The sequence below is a fragment of the Miniopterus natalensis genome, chromosome 2 (genome assembly GCF_054644295.1).
Source record: "Miniopterus natalensis isolate mMinNat1 chromosome 2, mMinNat1.hap1, whole genome shotgun sequence".
Taxonomy (NCBI): domain Eukaryota; kingdom Metazoa; phylum Chordata; class Mammalia; order Chiroptera; family Miniopteridae; genus Miniopterus; species Miniopterus natalensis.
In genome coordinates, this window is record NC_142082.1 from 155,638,631 (window position 1) to 155,657,341 (window position 18,711).

The following is an 18,711-nucleotide window of genomic DNA, read 5'->3' on the forward strand; positions in this document are numbered from 1 at the left end:
CCTCCACGGCGCTCAGGATAAAGTGAAAGGTCCTTACCATGGCAAGCAGGGCCCTTCATGATTCACCTGCTGCCTACCTACCTCCTTTCGCAGCCTTCCCGGACCATTCACCTGGTCAGCCTCCCAGGCTCACCTTCCCATCGTCTGGTGTGTTCCAGACAGCACTCCCTGCCTCAAACCCCTTCTCTAGGGTTCGCCAACACCCATCTGGGGTAGAACCCTCCTGGGGTGCTTCCCTGGCGCTCTGATCTTGTTCCTTTAGTTGGGCTCATGAGACTGCAGTTGAAGGGCAAAGCAAATCATGTTAGTTTCAGCCCGGGGTCTGGCCAACCGTAGGCTCGCAACCTGTCTGCAGGAAGCATAAAGGGGTCCGCTGTGTCCATGCCCATTTCACAGGCCTCCACCGGCGCTCAAATATGTGGGGTGCGCAGCACGGAGGGCGTCAAGCGAACAGGTTTTATTTCTTGCTCAGCCATTAACAAAACATAAGACTTTAGAGGAGGGCAGGAGGGTAATTAAAATTCTAAAAGTCCCTCCAACCAGGACACAGAATAATATTTTGAATTATTTTAAGTTTCTCATTTTATCTTTGCTTTTATAACATACTTTTATTCATATATATAATTTCTTGGTCAAGATCTAACATCTATTAAAAAAACATAAATGACGTTTTTCTGGCTGGTGGCTCAGTTGGTTGGAGCATTAACCGTCCACCAAAAAGGTCTCGGGTTCGATTCCCGGTTGGGCGATACGCCGAGGTTTTGGGGTCTGTCCCCAGCAGGGGCGTGTACAAGCGGCAACGAATCAATGTTTCTCTCTCACACTGATGTTTCTCTTTCTCCCTTCCGCTCTCTAAAATCAGTAAGTATATCCTCAGGTGAGAATGGAAAAAAACATATAAATGACGATGTACGTAGTTCCACATTAGAAAATGGTTAAAATGCAGAAAATGGGCAGGATAAAGCTCATGCAGCTTCATCATGGGATACAGGAAAGCACTCTTGTGTCTGCAAGGTACAAATTCAAATTCCACGTAAGCTACTACTCAGCAGTGTGATCTGGGAGAAGTTCCCTGGGGGGCTTGCTGTACCCAGCACACAGTAGGTACTAAAGTGTTAGTTTTCTTCCTGTCACTTATGGTTTTGAAGATCTGGGAATAAAGAGCTGCAGTGAAAATCACTTTTTTCTTTCACTTTTGAAATAAAAGGGAGGCATTTAGTTTCCCAATTCTGTTTCACTTGCATGAAGCAGCTACCTTTCCAGCAACAGGTAATTCTTTAGTTATACTAACATTACTTTTAGAAAAATGAATCTTGTGTTACTGATATGCGGACTTAATCTCTTTGGCATCTTTGAAAGGAAATAAAATTACATTTAAAAATATTAAACACATAAGAAACAAGCCAGCCAGGTAATGCCCCAATGAATCCTGAAAATTTATTACTTGGGAGAATATCAGATATTGATCTTTTGTTTTACAGCTCATGATAATAATCAGAAAACATACATTTTGAAGTGAGAGTCAAAAGAAAAGAATAATTACATATAATACAGACTACAGATATTTTATTTGTACATACGCAAAGCAGTACTAAAAGCATACTTATGTGTCCACAAGTAGCGAACGTGGCAATTTTCTGTTTAAAGCTGCAGCAACTCAAATCCTTGTTGGGTCAATAAAGAAAGACAGGTTGAGCAATACATTTAGGGCTATCACCGTGTCTGGCTGTAAACCTATTTTTTAATCTTTCCCTTCCCCCCATATATATATATGTATATACTTTATTGCCTTTATATTTCTGCTGGTTTAATATAATTAGTATACTAAATAGTTATCTGCATTTATTTGGTTCTAAAAATATATAAAATGCATTGGAATAGAGCTCCTGCAGCTTTCAAGCAGCCACTGTCCCGGCATGGAAGCTATTCTGGAAATGTAAAGCAGCAATACTGAATAAATAGTGATTGTTTTGTCTTCTCCATACAGCTGATGGCCTTCACCCAAAACTTAAAAATACTGCAGCAAATAGTATAAACACGCAATTAAAAAAATGGATATAATATAAAAGTAACACGAGCAAAATTTTATACAATATGGACTAATAAAGACAACGTAGCAGGTAGAAGAGGGATGTGAACACAACACTGTTATTTACATATAAATTAAGGCCCAATTTTTCAGAGGCAATGCACACCGGGAACCGCCCATCTGCCCACGCGCCCGCCACACAACTGGAGTCAAGAGTTTTCGCTTTTCGGTTTTTATTTCCTCAATTCATTATTATAGTTTTAATTTGGAAAGATGTTCACAGAAAAGGTTTCAATAAAGTTTCTTTTTTCTAAAGACAGTTTTGCTCTTATTCACAAAGAAAATTTTCTTTTAATGCAGATAAAAAAATTATTTATGCTCCAGAAGCAAATGCTTATTTGCTCCTCTTGAACACTGTTAAAATTCACATTTCACACCATAAGCCTTATATTTTTACTGTAAGAGTCTTGTGTTAGCTCTGGTTTATGACTAATGACGACTAACTTGAACTATGGGAATTGAGGGTTAGTTTAGTGAGGACTTGGGGAAGCTGAAGCTTCACATGTAAATCCCCTGTGCATCAAGATGAAAAACAAATGCTAATGGACCAAAGTATCTTATAAGAACCACAAAAGGACTGTGGCAGCCCACAGCAGGCCATTCTATGTGGATGACAGATGCTCAAAGGGTCATATATACTAATGCTATTTCAAATTATTCCTTGGTAAAAAAATTATCTTCTAATGTATTTAATACTTGTAGGAAATCACAACAAAAGAATTTGCAGTACAGTAACAAAGAAGTTGTCACCTAATTTAGCCTTTAGAACCTGAATATTCCCCAGATTCAAAATTTTATATTTGGTATTTTTATATACCATTGCTGCCCCTCGCCCCCAATATATCCAAAGATGTGGCACTTAATCTAACTCATTTATATTCACAATGGATAAAAGTGATTAGGAACAACTAAAATATTTTAAAGATGTTCTAGAGAAATGAGTTTTCTTTGCACTATTTTAAAAAAAGACTTAGAAAATATTTCTTAGAGGTGTGCTTCTGGAAGTAATATAACTGATTAAAAAGTACAGCTGCTCATTGTATTCATCAAGTTCATGTTTATATACTCTTCTCATCTAGGAAATAGTATTTTTATATGTAATTAGATCATAAACTCAGATGAAGTTGTCAGAGAGGTTACCTGTGATACAAGGCTGGGGAACCCAAGACCACTAAGGTGGAAGGGCGCTGCCAGTCTCTAGTTATTAATGCTGATAAGAATTTACATCAACAGATTTGGGTACTGACTTATGTTTCTCATGGCATGCCACGCTGAATATATCTTTAGTTTCACACTTTGATTTAAACAGAATGCGATCAGTTTATAAAAATATTTTTCTTTGTGAATAAGACCACGACTTCTCTGAGTAACAGTAACAAAATGACTCAGTACAGGATGGAACCCTTTGAAAATAAGGCGTATGTCAGGCATCCATACATCATTATTGTCACAAAATCTACAAATTACTTTGATTTTTTAATTCTCATAATTTTTAATCATATGTAGATATGAAATATCTATTATAAATTGAGAGCAGATGTGTATAAATTGAGAGCAAAAATGATTCTTATTTAGGTAAAAATCATTTACTTCTCAAGTTATTTGCAAAATAGTAACAATGGCAAGTCAACTCAATAACTCCAAGAATCCAAAGAAAGTAATACCTTTAGTTGAAGTCTGCCATTTAGCTGAACTAGAAAAGGCAACTCTGCATTATCACTTTCAGTTGTCTAGAAGCTTCTATGTATTTTCATAGCCATTCTTATAACTTTCCATTGGAAACCTAAATATAGCAGCATTCTCAGCATTCATTAAAGCAAAAATAAGTCAAATGTGTTAAAACATCCAAAGTTGCCCTCATGCATAAGCTACAACTTACATCTTTTATTGTTACCATGGCATTAATATACTAATCCACCATTACTCTGTTGCATGGAATACAGAGAATGTATTTTTCTGTGAATTAAAAACTATTAATTTCAGAAAAAGCTCTTAATTAAGTTGTACCAAATTCTGATCAGAGGGAATGTAAAAATGGCTCAGAGGTATCTGACCATATCCATTTAGATATTGTGAGTCTTATTAGTTAAATCACTACTCATGGGAGGGGTGCTGACTCATTTTTGGTGTTATAAATAAGAAAATATGTGTACAAATGGAGATTAACGTCCTATAAAAGTCAAGCTCAAAAATGAAAACAAACACTGAATTTAACTTTATGTCCTTGGTAAAAAGTACCTAACTCCAACCTACTTTCTTGCTATTTAAGTGATTGGAGAGATCGCAATAGTCCATAATGTACAGAGCAAATAGTGTGCAAGTAACTAACACCTTACCCGTGGGTGCTGACACCAAAAGACCACACAAATGAAGTGGGTTATTTAAAAAATACATCACTTAAAACAACCTTCCTAAACTAGACTGCCCTGGTCCTCAGATACCTCTAACTTATACATATGGCGACTCTGAGGATCCACGCGAGGAAAACCATAAGGCAGGGCAGAATGTATCAGGAACCCCGCGCCTGTCTGGGTAGATGTTCAGCATTCACATCTCCGTTCAACAGTGTTGGAAGCACTGCAAACCATTTAAACATATAATTTACGTCATGAAAATACTCCTGTTCTGGTATGTAGTCATTCAAATACTGAAAATATTGTAAAGAAAAGATTAAACCCCAGATTAAAAAGAAAAGCTGAATTATTTCACCCAACTAAGCAATGGCTAGGACAAGTTCACAAAGTAAATGTACGTGGGCTCTTTCGGAGTCAGCTTCGACGGCGGAGCACCCGATGACACTTGCGTAGTTGTAAAATCAGCAATGCACGCTGGAGTCTGGCCACATGCACACACAGTCATAATCACACAGTATGTAAGTATTAATAAAAAACAGTAAAACATCAACATTCACACAGTAATTGATTACATGGAATAAATTAAACTAAGCCAGTCACATACTTCTCTTCAATCTTAAGTCACGGTTTTTTTATGTATACACACAGTTTAATACTTCTCTAAAGCTCTCAAAATGCTACAAATAAAAACGAAGGCTTTGCATTACAGCTGCTGGATAAAAATGTCAACACTGTTGATGTGTGGAAACAGTTTCTTTGTTCTTTAGCATCAGTGCACAAGGTATGGCTCCGAGTGGTATGCAATTTAGGACAGAAAAAGATATGGTGGCTTGTGAAATACATCTCTGTTCGTCATTGGCACAAAACAAAGAAAGAATTTTTACTGTCCGTGGTACCTTTATTGGGTCTCTCTCCTAAAGACGTTATACATATATGCCTTCGGGATTGAAACCAGATGAAATAGGATTCTGCAGGATCCGAAGGTTACTGGGGAGCTGCCGAGACGAACCAGGCCGCTTCAGGGACCCAGACTGGAAGGCTGCCTCTAAACAGGAAATAGAGTCATCGGATGTACTCATCAGCTTGAGTACTTAGCAATAGGAAAAATTAGAACTTTTCTTGCCCTAAGGAACATACAGTGACAATTACAATCCCCTGTGGGTCCGGGGGTGACAGAAGAAGGCTAACTCTGCTTGACACTCTCAGCTGATAAACCGAGTTTTCAGTGATTTGAACAGTTAATGATCTTTCCAGAAGGTAAGCAATTTGCTTCTTTCTTGGTTGTTCATACCACATTCATATACTGATTTAGAAGTGTCTTTTATTTATTTATTTATTTAAATTTTATTTTTGTTTAAAATATTACAGATGTCCCTTTTTCTCCCCAATGACCTGTTCCCCCCCGTTCCTTCCCCCTCCCCAGTCCCTCTCCCCACCATTGTCCGTGTCCTTGGGTTGTGCATATATGCATATAAATTCTTTGGTTACTCTCTCCCCCTCTACCCACCCGCCCTCCTCCATCCCTCTGACATTCATCAGTCTCATCTATGCTTCCATGTCACTGAATCTATTCTGTTCATCAGTTTATTACGTTCTTTAGATTCCCCGTATAAGTGAGATCATGTGATATTTTTCTTTACACCATGGAGTACTACGCAGCTGTAAAGAAGAAGAATCTCGTACCCTTTGGGACAGTATGGATGGACCTGGAGAATATTATGCTAAGTGAAATAAGCTAGAAGTGTCTTTTAAATATCAGCTCAAATTAATTAATTTTAGGAGAGGAAGAAGGGACATTAGGAACAGACAGAAGCTAAAACTCAAATAGACTATGACTCATGCAATCTTCAGGAAAATGATATAAGATTTGGTGATTTCATGCTCATTTAAGTAAACAAATAACTTAAATATTATTGCTTTTCCCCAGAAACAGTGAGTACATCAAAATTTTTTTTAAATGCCCCAAGAGAATTAGCTTTGAATTGTTAGACTAACACTTTTACTGAATGCCAGAAGTCTATGTAAAGTTAACTGGTGAGAATAAAGTTGAAAAAAGAAAAAAAAAAAAAAGCAGATTTCTCAACATCTTACCCCTTTCTAGGTCTGCATGTGAGGCCTCTACTTCAATAGGCTCCGCTGGCAAAACGGTTACTTTTGTCCCTGTCTGCTGGATAAACTGCTGGAGATTGACCTGCCGCAGCTCTTTAGTCAACTGCTCCAGTTCTTGTTCTTTGTCCTAGAAAGAAGTTACAATTTTTTTTAAATTTGAGGATTTGGGATTGGCCAGCCATCCTGGTGACAGTCCATCAGCTGCAGGGCTGAATGTGGGATACTCGTCTCACAGGAGAGAATTTAACAAGTCTGGGTAACAGCCATACAAGGGGCTAAAGAGGTCACTTTCTGTGTGCATGGGCCCAAAAATAAGCAAACAAAAGACAGGCTAGCCTGGCCCCTTAAATGTGATGATTTCCTTTGTTAGGAATATATTATGCACCTGATGAAATAAATACATGTCTATAAATATTCATCAATAAAATACTAGTTTCCATCCATTCCAGTGCTTACAGTAATCTTGCTAAGCTGTTAACAATTAAATTTCCCTGTTATCCCCTTCATAACTGACTGCAAAATGAATAGTCCTTTGGTCCATGAGATGCAGAGTTCTTGCTTTCTGTAAACTGTTTAAGTTCTCATGAGATCTGTTACTGAAATTTATAGGATAGCAAGAGGAAAGCACGATTCCCACAGGATTCTCACTATGGGGTTTTTAAATCTTTGGAGAAGACAGTTTTGAGAATTGCAGAGCCCTAAAGAAGAGAGATCAAGTTTGGACAGCTGGAAGAGTCTGAAAGCAAGGAGAGGCATTCTGTGATTTAAATGGATTTTCTCTCCTTCCTCTCCTTTTCTGTACTCGAAGAAAAAGTGTCAAGGCCCCACCTAGGCAGGGTGTGTCTGAGGGTTTGGAAGCAGCAGGAAAGACAACCATAGGGAAAGAGTGGTTGTTTACTTGCTTTGAGGGTAGGGGGTACTTGGAGGTATGTTGCTAGTTTGACTATTAGGTATCTTTCACTAGGTAGTGGGATTTACTAGCAATGACTGTCATAAATTAGTGTTTCCTGTAAGTAATACTGTCTTTTCAAAGGCAACACAATTTCCAATTGTACCCTTGAAGTGTCAAAATGAATTCAAATAGTAAAATACTGACAAATCAGAGGTTAGCAACCTTCTATTGAGAAATTACTGATTTTCAAAATTGGAGGGGGGAGAGCAGTTTCATCTCTCACGACATATAGTTAATGATGGAGAAATCACATGAGATCTTCCTGAAACCTTAGCTTTTTCGGCTTCTGGAATGGTTCATACTCTAAGGCAGCTCTTCTCAAACTGCAGTGTCACAGGTACTGACTGGAGATCTTGTTATAACGTGGACTGTGAACTTCTAGCCAGTGTGCCCGAAGCCTCATGACCGCACTCTGGGCAGCAAGCTTCCATGCCTGCACTGTCCAGTACGGGACGCACTAGACACGCGACGCCGAGCACCTGAAACGTGGCCAGCTGTGACTAAAAGCCACCTTACGTTTACTTAATAGTTGTAAACAGCTTTATGGAATATTATTTAATCTTAATTAGTTTAAATTTAAGTAGCCTGTTATGATCAACTGTGTGTCTTTCTCATATCAACTCCCGTAACATCACCACATTGCCTTTTCAAGAATGGGTATCCAAGAATGTAAGTTGAGTGATCAGGGTATATGTGATGATCTATAAATGTTCTTATACTCCAACTGCAGAGAGGGAGAAAAATCAGAGAGAAGGCTTTGTGCCCCCTCCTCAGGAAGCAAAGGAGGTAACCTGGAGAGGGGAAAAGGGAACGGGACTGTTTCCGTACAGATGAGCAGCCAACTAGCCTTTCGATCCTCGGTAATCCAATCCTTGGTAATCTCTTTCAGCCTCGGGTTTCCCTATCTCTAAAAGAAGGTCACATTCACTATGGCATCCTTAGTGTCCATCCCAGCTGAGATTCCCTTCTCCTATATCGGGATTACCTAAGGCGGCAGCCGCCACAGTAAGACAGCCCCTTCCCTGGAGCAAGGATCAGCAGGGCTTTAGCGCTCACCTTTGTTTTGGTCTCACACCTGAGCTTGATTGTAAATCACAAGATTTCTAAAAAAGTTATACACTAAGGCAGGTGTCTAACTTTAAATGTAAGAGAAAATGGCTAGTCATTAGAGATGTCAAAAATATATTAATTCTTTTTCAATAGATGAAACACATGTACTTACCTGCAATCGCTTGGTGGCTTGTCCAAGAGATCTTTCCACAGCTTTAATGCCATTTTCCAGCCTCAGGCTCTGCTGGCCTTGAATGTCAATTTCCCCTTTGACCTTTCCGATCTTTCCTTTAACTTCTTCTTCATTGACCTGTGCCTCCTGGACTTCCCGTTGCAATTTTTCTGCCTCCAGACCGCTTTCCATAGTCTGGATCTGAGCCAAATAGTCCTTTAATTTGCTCTCACACTCTGTTATTTTCTGTCTTATTTCTTGAAGTTGATCCTTCAGCTGTTTTTCATTTTCCTGTTCAATCTGTAATTCATTTTCCCAAAATTCCTCCTCTTCAATTTCTACATCATTCCTTTTGATCTTTTGCTCCAGGCGGACAATTTCCTCTTCAAGGTTAGAACTGTATTTTTGCTCCCAAAACTGTATCTCTATTTCATTTGACTTCAGCTCTTTCTCAATGGACTGAAGCTTCTCTGTCTGCAAACGGATCAGTTTCTTTAATTCGTCTGCTGTCGTTCGGCAGTTATTTAGCACCTTTTGCTTAAATTCAGTTTCTTTGCCTTTTCCAAAAATGTCCATTAATCCTTTGGCGCCTCCTGTAAATGTTAATGATTTCCTCTTAGGTTCTCTGCGTTTGATTGATTTGTCAACCTGAGGCCTCAGTTTGGCTAAGGGGGGCAAACTCTGCCTGTATAAAGTTCTTTCAGGAATTCGCGCCACGCTGTCGGAAGTGGGCCGCTCACTGAGAGAGGGCCCCGTCCGACGTAAAATAAGCTGCACGTCACTAGCATACTGCCCCCATTTGTTTAAGGATATGATGGGATTTTCATGAGGTGCCAAATGTCTCTCAGTGTCTCTCCATTTTTCTATCAGAGTGTACCTTCCAGTTCGACCTAGACAAGAAAAGATAACAATATACTGTCACATGCGATAGCTAAAAGAATGATATAAATGATGCTATTTGATAGTCTTCTTGATTAGCATCAAGGTCTGATCCATGCCGCCTGTGAAACTTTCACTTGAAGACACTGAACTCTTTGAGATGTGTAACAACACAAACTCACAGGATGTGAACTGCATATACTCTTCAGACTTGCTTAGAAATTCAACTTTATACTTGAAACTTCAGTGAGAATCTTATACTCTTGTCAAGTACCTGATGGCCTAGACCTTCTTGCTCGGAGCAAGACCTCCCTCTGAAACAAAGGAGGACACTAGGATGCCCCCTGGAAGCCGGGAGGGCTGCTCCCAGGAACCAGGTAGCACTCCAAAACCTGAATAAACTTCCACTTTGTAATCCTCTGCTTTCTCTACTCATTAGGACTTGGGGAGGTTGGAGGCCCATTTCTCCACCTCAAAGGAGACAGGAAGCCAGTGGGGAACCTGCTGCTCAGCTAACAGGCAGCTGGACAGGTCTTTCCTGTCTCCCCACGAGGCCTTGGCAAACCCATAGTTTCCACAGCTGGTGTCTTCCTGCACACCTGTGGCAAATAAAATAAATCACCTCACTAAAAACAACCCTTCAAAATAATTTCACATAAAAAAGAGGGGCCTGAAGAAAAGTTTTGTTCCATTTTGATAGTAATAGCTTCAAAGATCCCTCTAAAATATTTAAAAGGCAAAAATAGTATTAAAAGCAAAAACAGAATAAACTCACATTTAAATTAAAAAAAAACACACTGAACCTAACTAGTAATTATGGAAGATTAAGTTTCAGAAGACAATATAATGCCATTAGCATGAATATACTTCCTCAATATTTCCATTTAAGGTGAGTGGTTCAGATGGATTACATGAATTTTGTTAAGGTTGTCCATCAGATGACACCTGAAACTAATATAATGTTATATGTTAATTATATCTCAATGAAAAGAAGTGTCCATTAGTAGTTAATGTTATGAGAAAGAAAAAAACTGACCCTGCTACCTAGCAATTATAATACTTGCATATATAGCTACTGACTGATTTTCCCTGCCTTCTTTTTCAATTTCATGAGCTTCTAAACCAACAGAAGCATTTTCTCAATTACTGTGTCACTAAGTAGAGATCTGGATATGTAACTATGAACACCCATGGATGCAATTCTGAAGCAGCACATGAGGAATGATACTGCTTTGAGCACATGCAATGTGCTCTGTTAAGGGAACCTGAAAAGTTGGAGAGTTGGGGGCAAACACACTGGAGACTTAATTCTGGGTAAATTACTTACTGGAAGCAGCAGAATTTTACTTCTATATGAGGAGAGTAGCAGAGCCTCACAGGTTATAATAGAGTCAAGTGCGGTAAAGCACGTACCACGACACCTGGCCCATAGCAGGTGCTCAGTACATGGCAGCCTTTATTAAAGACACTGTTGCATAATGAAAGGGCTGACCAGGGACCTCCTTTAAATAGGGATAATCTGACTTTAACAAAATCCTGAAGCAACTTTCAGCAACTCCCAACCCTGTAAAGCTACACAGGAGCAGAAGGAAAAACTTTGGAGTAGGAAGGCCTGTATTCAGATCTGCCTCGGCCATCCATTTACATGATTTGCACAATTTATTACATTTCCTTCCGTTTCCTCATCAACAAGGTGAGTGTATTTTCTTACTTGACAGTGTTGCTGTGAGAGTCAAGTGAGATGTCAAATATAAAAATGTTTTGTAAAACTGAAAAGTGCTACACAAATATTAGGTTATTCTCAAAATACCTGGGCAAACAAAGGGAATGAAAAGAAAGCCTTAGCATATTGATTGGTTTGTAACAATTTTCAGGTTAAAAATTACTGGAATCACCCCAAGAAAAGCCACATGACAAATGTGCAAGGAACACACTGCTTCAATGATCACAGCACTTTGTGTTCCTGGCTCTGCTGCTTTTTAACTACTTTTAGGATCCACTCCTGCCGCTGGACCTCTGGGTCCGCATCGGTCACAGGAGGGGTTAGACTAGGCCTATCTAATTCGGTCAGGCCAATGAAGTGTCTTTAAAAAGAAAACTGAATCGTTAAACTATTCAAGCTAAATTAAAAGTTTTAAAGACTCGAATACAGTCATAATTAAACATAAACCTGACTTTTCCAATGCTTAATGGTACTGTTGCCCTTTGAGAATGTCTTGGTAGAAGATTATTTAGAATTACTTTTACTGCCAGTTTTTCCCTTTTGTTAAATAATGCACATTTAGTACAATTAAGAAAAAAAAGAAAAGAAAGAGAAAAGATTCCATCCAGTAATATAAAAAAGGTTTTTAAAAAGGTAAATGAATAGCTTTGATTTTATTATAGAAATTGAGTTTTAGATAGTTTATGTAAGAATTAAATCCCATAATCATTGTTTCTAATACCTATATTTGGCAAGACTCTACAGATCCTATTTGATTTAGATAAATTCAAATTTCTCCTGAAAAGCTCCCTTTAGAGCATTTTATTAAATGGATACATTTAGTTCTACCTTGCATACTACCTTGATGTAGCCTTAAAACTAATAAAAAGGAATATCTATCTATTATCTATCTATCATCTATCTATCTATCTATCTATCTATCTATCTATCTATCTATCTATCTATCTATCTATCTATCATCTATCTATATCATCTTTCATCTATCATCTATCTGTGCCATTTGCAATTGAAGCCGTTTTGGCACCTAGCACTGTGTGTCACATTACGTAATGGTAAATAAAATACTGACTAGCCCTGGCCGGTGGCTCAGTTGGTTGGAGCACTGTCCCATACACAAAAAAGGTTGTGGGTTTGATTCCCGGTCAGGGCACATACCTAGTTTGGGTTTGTTTCCTGGTCCGGGCATGTATGGGAGGCAACCAATCCATTTTCTCTCTCACATCGATGTTTCTCTCTCTCTCTCCCCCCCCATCCCTTTCTCTCTCTCTCTCAAATCAATAAAAACATCCTCAGGTGAGGAATATATACACACTCACCCATATCTATCTATCATCTATCTATCTATCATCTATCATCTATTTATCTATCTATCTATCATCATCAATATCTATCATCTATCTATCATCTATCATCGATATCTATCTATCTATCTATCATCTATCATCGATATCTATCTATCTATCATCTATCTATCTGTCATCTATCTATCATCTATCTATCTATCTATCTATCTATCTATCTATCTATCTATCTATCTATCTATCTATCTATCTATCATCTATCTATCTATCATCTTATACTTCTTTAAGAGAAGGAAGCAGGGGGGCGGAGAGGGAGATGTGAGAAGCACTGGCCGGTTGCCTCCGCACTGCCCTAGAAACTTTTATTAAGTACCTACATTAGGCAAAGCAAGGGTGCAAGAAAGGTAAACAAGCAGGGCACCCCTACTTTGGAGGGGTCTCCAGAGAAGAGGAAGAAGGGTTAGGTACCAAACCCAGAGAGCTCAGTGTAAGATGCGTCTGGAAGCCGACTCCGCTGGGGCAGCTGAGTGCAACACGCGCCTCGGGGAGGAGCGTGCTCGCCTCGGGGCCTCGCCCTGCCCCTGTTCCCACTGAAGGCGGGCGCTCGCCTCGGGGCCCCGGCCCTGCCCCTGTGCCCACTGAAGGCGGGCGCTCGCCTCGGGGCCTCGCCCTGCCCCTGTTCCCACTGAAGGTGGGCGCTCGCCTCGGGGCCTCGCCCTGCCCCTGTGCCCACTGAAGGTGGGCGCTTGCCTCGGGCCCTGGCCCTGCCCCTGTTCCCACTGAAGGTGGGCGCTTGCCTCGGGCCCCGGCCCTGCCCCTGTTCCCACTGAAGGCGGGCGCTCGCCTCGGGCCCTGGCCCTGCCCCTGTTCCCACTGAAGGTGGGCGCTCGCCTCGGGGCCTCGCCCTGCCCCTGTGCCCACTGAAGGTGGGCGCTTGCCTCGGGCCCCGGCCCTGCCCCTGTTCCCACTGAAGGCGGGCGCTCGCCTCGGGGCCCTCGCCCTGCCCCTGTTCCCACTGAAGGCGGGCGCTCGCCTCGGGGCCCCGGCCCTGCCCCTGTTCCCACTGAAGGTGGGCGCTCGCCTCGGGCCCTGGCCCTGCCCCTGTTCCCACTGAAGGCGGGCGCTCGCCTCGGGCCCTGGCCCTGCCCCTGTTCCCACTGAAGGCGGGCGCTCGCCTCGGGCCCTGGCCCTGCCCCTGTTCCCACTGAAGGTGGGCGCTCGCCTCGGGGCCTCGCCCTGCCCCTGTTCCCACTGAAGGCGGGCGCTCGCCTCGGGCCCTGGCCCTGCCCCTGTTCCCACTGAAGGCGGGCGCTCGCCTCGGGGCCTCGCCCTGCCCCTGTTCCCACTGAAGGCGGGCGCTCGCCTCGGGGCCTCGCCCTGCCCCTGTGCCCACTGAAGGCGGGCGCTCGCCTCGGGGCCCCGGCCCTGCCCCTGTTCCCACTGAAGGCGGGCGCTCGCCTCGGGGCCCCGGCCCTGCCCCTGTGCCCACTGAAGGCAGGCGCTCGCCTCGGGGCCCCGGCCCTGCCCCTGTGCCCACTGAAGGCGGGCGCTCGCCTCGGGGCCCCGGCCCTGCCCCTGTGCCCACTGAAGGCGGGCGCTCGCCTCGGGGCCTCGCCCTGCCCCTGTTCCCACTGAAGGCGGGCGCTCGCCTCGGGCCCCGGCCCTGCCCCTGTGCCCACTGAAGGCGGGCGCTCGCCTCGGGGCCTCGCCCTGCCCCTGTGCCCACTGAAGGCGGGCGCTCGCCTCGGGCCCCGGCCCTGCCCCTGTGCCCACTGAAGGCGGGCACTCGCCTCGGGGCCTCGCCCTGCCCCTGTTCCCACTGAAGGCGGGCGCTCGCCTCGGGGCCTCGCCCTGCCCCTGTTCCCACTGAAGGCGGGCGCTCGCCTCGGGGCCTCGCCCTGCCCCTGTTCCCACTGAAGGCGGGCGCTCGCCTCGGGGCCTCGCCCTGCCCCTGTTCCCACTGAAGGCGGGCGCTCGCCTCGGGGCCTCGCCCTGCCCCTGTGCCCACTGAAGGCGGGCGCTCGCCTCGGGGCCCTGGCCCTGCCCCTGTGCCCACTGAAGGCGGGCGCTCGCCTCGGGCCCCGGCCCTGCCCCTGTGCCCACTGAAGGCGGGCGCTCGCCTCGGGGCCTCGCCCTGCCCCTGTGCCCACTGAAGGCGGGCGCTCGCCTCGGGCCCCGGCCCTGCCCCTGTGCCCACTGAAGGCGGGCGCTCGCCTCGGGCCCTGGCCCTGCCCCTGTTCCCACTGAAGGCGGGCGCTCGCCTCGGGGCCTCGCCCTGCCCCTGTGCCCACTGAAGGCGGGCGCTCGCCTCGGGGCCCCGGCCCTGCCCCTGTGCCCACTGAAGGCGGGCGCTCGCCTCGGGCCCCGGCCCTGCCCCTGTGCCCACTGAAGGCGGGCGCTCGCCTCGGGCCCCGGCCCTGCCCCTGTGCCCACTGAAGGCGGGCGCTCGCCTCGGGCCCCGGCCCTGCCCCTGTGCCCACTGAAGGCGGGCGCTCGCCTCGGGGCCTCGCCCTGCCCCTGTTCCCACTGAAGGCGGGCGCTCGCCTCGGGGCCTCGCCCTGCCCCTGTTCCCACTGAAGGCGGGCGCTCGCCTCGGGCCCCGGCCCTGCCCCTGTGCCCACTGAAGGCGGGCGCTCGCCTCGGGCCCTCACCCTGCCCCTGTGCCCACTGAAGGCAGGCGCTCGCCTCGCGGCCCCGGCCCTGGCCCTGTTCCCACTGAAGGCGGGCACTCGCCTCGGGGCCTCGCCCTGCCCCTGTGCCCACTGAAGGCGGGCGCTCGCCTCGGGCCCCGGCCCTGGCCCATGTTCCCACGGAACGCGGGCGCTCGCCTCCCTCGAAGGCGCTCCGGGACCGGAGGCTATGTGTGAACACAGGACAGTTCCGAGTCATCACCACCTTAAATGACACTAGGCACCAAAGGGCTGTGAAGCAGAAACCCTTCCCTCAGCCCCCCAGCCTCTTCCTCCCCTTTTCCTCTCCAATCTCTTGTTAGCTACACACTGGAGGGCGAGAGGGGAAAGAGAGGGGGGCACTGATGTGAGGGGGAAGCACGGGATGCCTCTCGCACTGGCCCCACCGAGGGCTGAACCCGAAACCTGGGCATGTGCTCTGAGTGGGAGGCAAACCTGCTGCTTTGGGGGTGTGTGTGTGTGTGTGTGTGTGCATATATATATGTGTATATATATATATATATAGCTACCATGAGTTGGCCTTAAACCCAAGAAACCAGTCTACAAGTTGCTTCACTAAATTTTTTAGAAACGTGCAGCCAGTCCATACTCTGCTAACAGCATAGCTAAACTTTTACTGGGTTAAGCCACAGAAATTCTGGGGTGGTTTGTTACAACAGCAATTTTCCCTAATTAATAAACCCTCTATTATTTCTTATAGTAGAAAATAGGTCAAATAGTATAAAAGTTTCATCTACTGTTTAGACTGAATACCAGTAACTCTCATTATGAGGCAGATAAATATTTAAGCGTTTATCAGAAGCATAGTGCATTTGATGTGGAGACAATCTCATGGCAGAATAGAAGCAAGGATCCACAGCCCTGGGCTGGCTGCCAGTTGAGTCATCTCTTAGATGAATTCTGAATTCAATGAAGTATTTATGATATAGAAAAAGAGTGCTGAGCCAAGTTTGGAGAAATATAAAACATCCATATTCAAGCTGTCAACTTTTCAAAACAGGTCTGGACTGAGTTCTTAAGGAAGCAAAAAATGGGGAACAGATTCCGTTAAAACTTCTTTTTAGCTTGCTCACAGACAAGTACACTCCTTAGTCCAAATGAATAAACTCACACCTGGTACTTCTGGGCATTTTCCCCTTGAAATTCTGTGTAGAGAATGTAGTTACCACATGAAGAGATGTAGCTTGCCACACTCCTCAAGTACCCCGACTTTTGTTTTTGTTCATTTGTTTTTACTACTGCTCGTGGCTTGATTCTCAAATATAACAAAGTTAGGTTTGACACTTGCTAATCCTAGTTTTCACTAAGCAGGGAAAACACACACACACACACCCTGAATATTTTAATTCAAATAAATTATGTGAAACTCTTCAAAGGGACAAATATTAAAGTTAGTTGCAAAGAATATGAAATAAAATGAAATACCTTAATTCTCCCCTCTTTAATAAATAAGCTTAAGTCCATAATACAGTATTAGTCCCAACTGCAGGAACATTTTGTTAGATGTGAAAGCCTGGGATTTTCAGCACTGTTTGAGACAGGAGTGTGCTATACAGTATTTAAGGCAAAACCAAAAGAAAGCCTCTGTCTCTGTATAGGGCATTGCCAGCTTCTAACAGTGCATCTGCCACAGTGCAGGCGGCACAACTGTCTGTACAAAATGTTAAGCTGACCTGTTTCAATCCTGAGCTAATCTGACATGCTTTCGATATAAACCAGTATGACACAAAATAAACTTTTGATAAGAAGCTCAAACACAAAGAGGCACCGAGCACCTAGCATGGTGCTGAACACAGTTTCCTCTTAATACATATTTGCTGAATAATGGATTTAAGATGCAAATATGAACTTGAACCCACACTGTTGGCTTTTCCAATGCAGGTGTTTATGCCTTCATCATGTTTCAAAAGGATTTAACTTAAAGCAACTAAAAACACACATGAAATGTGATAAAGATAAACTGGGAGTAAATAAGAAGAAAAGCTGCAAAAGGGTAACTGAGTAAGATAGAGCCAGTAAGCACATACTTAACAACTTTGTCTTCATTATATAATAAGATTTAAAAAGTACACATTATCTTTCTAGTGAAGAAGCATGTTATTTAATTTGTTGCACTTTCTTTTCTAAAAGTATAAAGAAAAAACAATAAATAGGATTTTTCCTAATGAGGGTTCTGGAACTAGGACTCTAGGTTTTGACATCTTTAGTTCCCAAAATTATTGTTTAGGATAAACAGCAGAAGAGAAGACAGCACAGACCCTAGACTCAAGATTAGTATAATATGGGGGGAAACAGAAACCAGAGTCTTTACAGATTTACCTAAGCACAGGGAACAGTAAGAAGTAAAAGTGTGCTTGTGAGATGTCTCATGAAACCAAATGAACAAACACCACTAGAGATCTATATTTAGAACAAACGAACAAACCACAACAGGACCCATAAACCATTTTATCTCAGACACCCCGGGATTTCACTTACCTATCGCTTGAGCTAAGGCTATTACGACCTCTTGGCAAGTTGTGACTTCGGTGACCCCACAAACAATCCTCTGAACTCCATCCACCCATACTTTAAGTTCCATGGTGTACCAGCCAGTCACCCAAGGGCCCTGAGACTGGTCATGAAAGGTGTCAGGTCATGTCTGACTATGGAAACACGGAGAAGGCAGTCTGTGTAGTCAGCTAAAAAGAGGAAAACACATAGTTAATGGAGTGAATCTTAGTATTTCTTCTAGTATGTAAATATTACACAAATTTAAATATGTGATAATCTTGTCATTAATGACCATGTGCTTATTTTACAGGACCGAATTCTGCTGCATGAATGCAACTACATCCACCTGTCACAACATTGTTTCATAACACTACTGTTTTCATTATTATAATTGTAATGATAAAGTCACTCTCTATTGGGTAAATAAATCTCATTTACTTGACTAAGCCCTATTGCTCAACATATAAGCTGTTTCTTTTTTTAAAAAAATTATTTCATTAGAATCATTCCTGAGGTTAAAGAGAAATACAAAAAAAGCTTTTGTCATTTTAGGAATCATATGTAATTGAACCAGTTTCTACAGCCCTGGCAGCATTTGTAGAGGTATCTGCACAACTCCACTGCACTCCTTGGCTCCCTGTGGCCCCTCTTCTCTTCCCTGAAGGGCCGAGCGTGCCGTCTTCACCACTCAAACCCCAACACCAAGCGCAGCATAAGGCTCAGGGGGGCACAGAGAGTACCGGCTGCAGGAAATGAAATCCTTTGATGGCTGACAACTTTCCTATATAAGTCTTTTTCTCACTGATTTAATTAGGGTTTGATAATTTCTTTAAATTCTAAGTTATTCCAATAATATAAACCTTAACCTTTTGTTACACCTGCTGTGCTCCCTGTGTTTG

The 18,711-nt window shown here is 43.7% G+C and overlaps 1 protein-coding gene across 2 annotated transcripts in view; it reads right to left on the reverse strand.

Moving 5' to 3' along the window:
• Positions 1-1,412: 1,412 nt before the first annotated feature.
• The window catches only part of RASSF8 (Ras association domain family member 8), a 97,756-nt gene continuing 80,457 nt past the window's right edge, over positions 1,413-18,711 (reverse strand). For both annotated transcript variants that reach the window (XM_087814752.1, XM_087814751.1), the window contains 4 exons: positions 17,798-18,000; positions 8,727-9,616; positions 6,535-6,679; positions 1,413-5,488 (listed from right to left, as the gene is read on the reverse strand). In XM_087814752.1, coding sequence (XP_087670878.1) covers positions 5,367-5,488; positions 6,535-6,679; positions 8,727-9,616; positions 17,798-17,900 — 1,260 coding nt within the window. In that variant the 5' untranslated portion in view covers positions 17,901-18,000 and the 3' untranslated portion in view covers positions 1,413-5,366. The remainder of the gene's footprint in view (positions 5,489-6,534; positions 6,680-8,726; positions 9,617-17,797; positions 18,001-18,711) is intronic.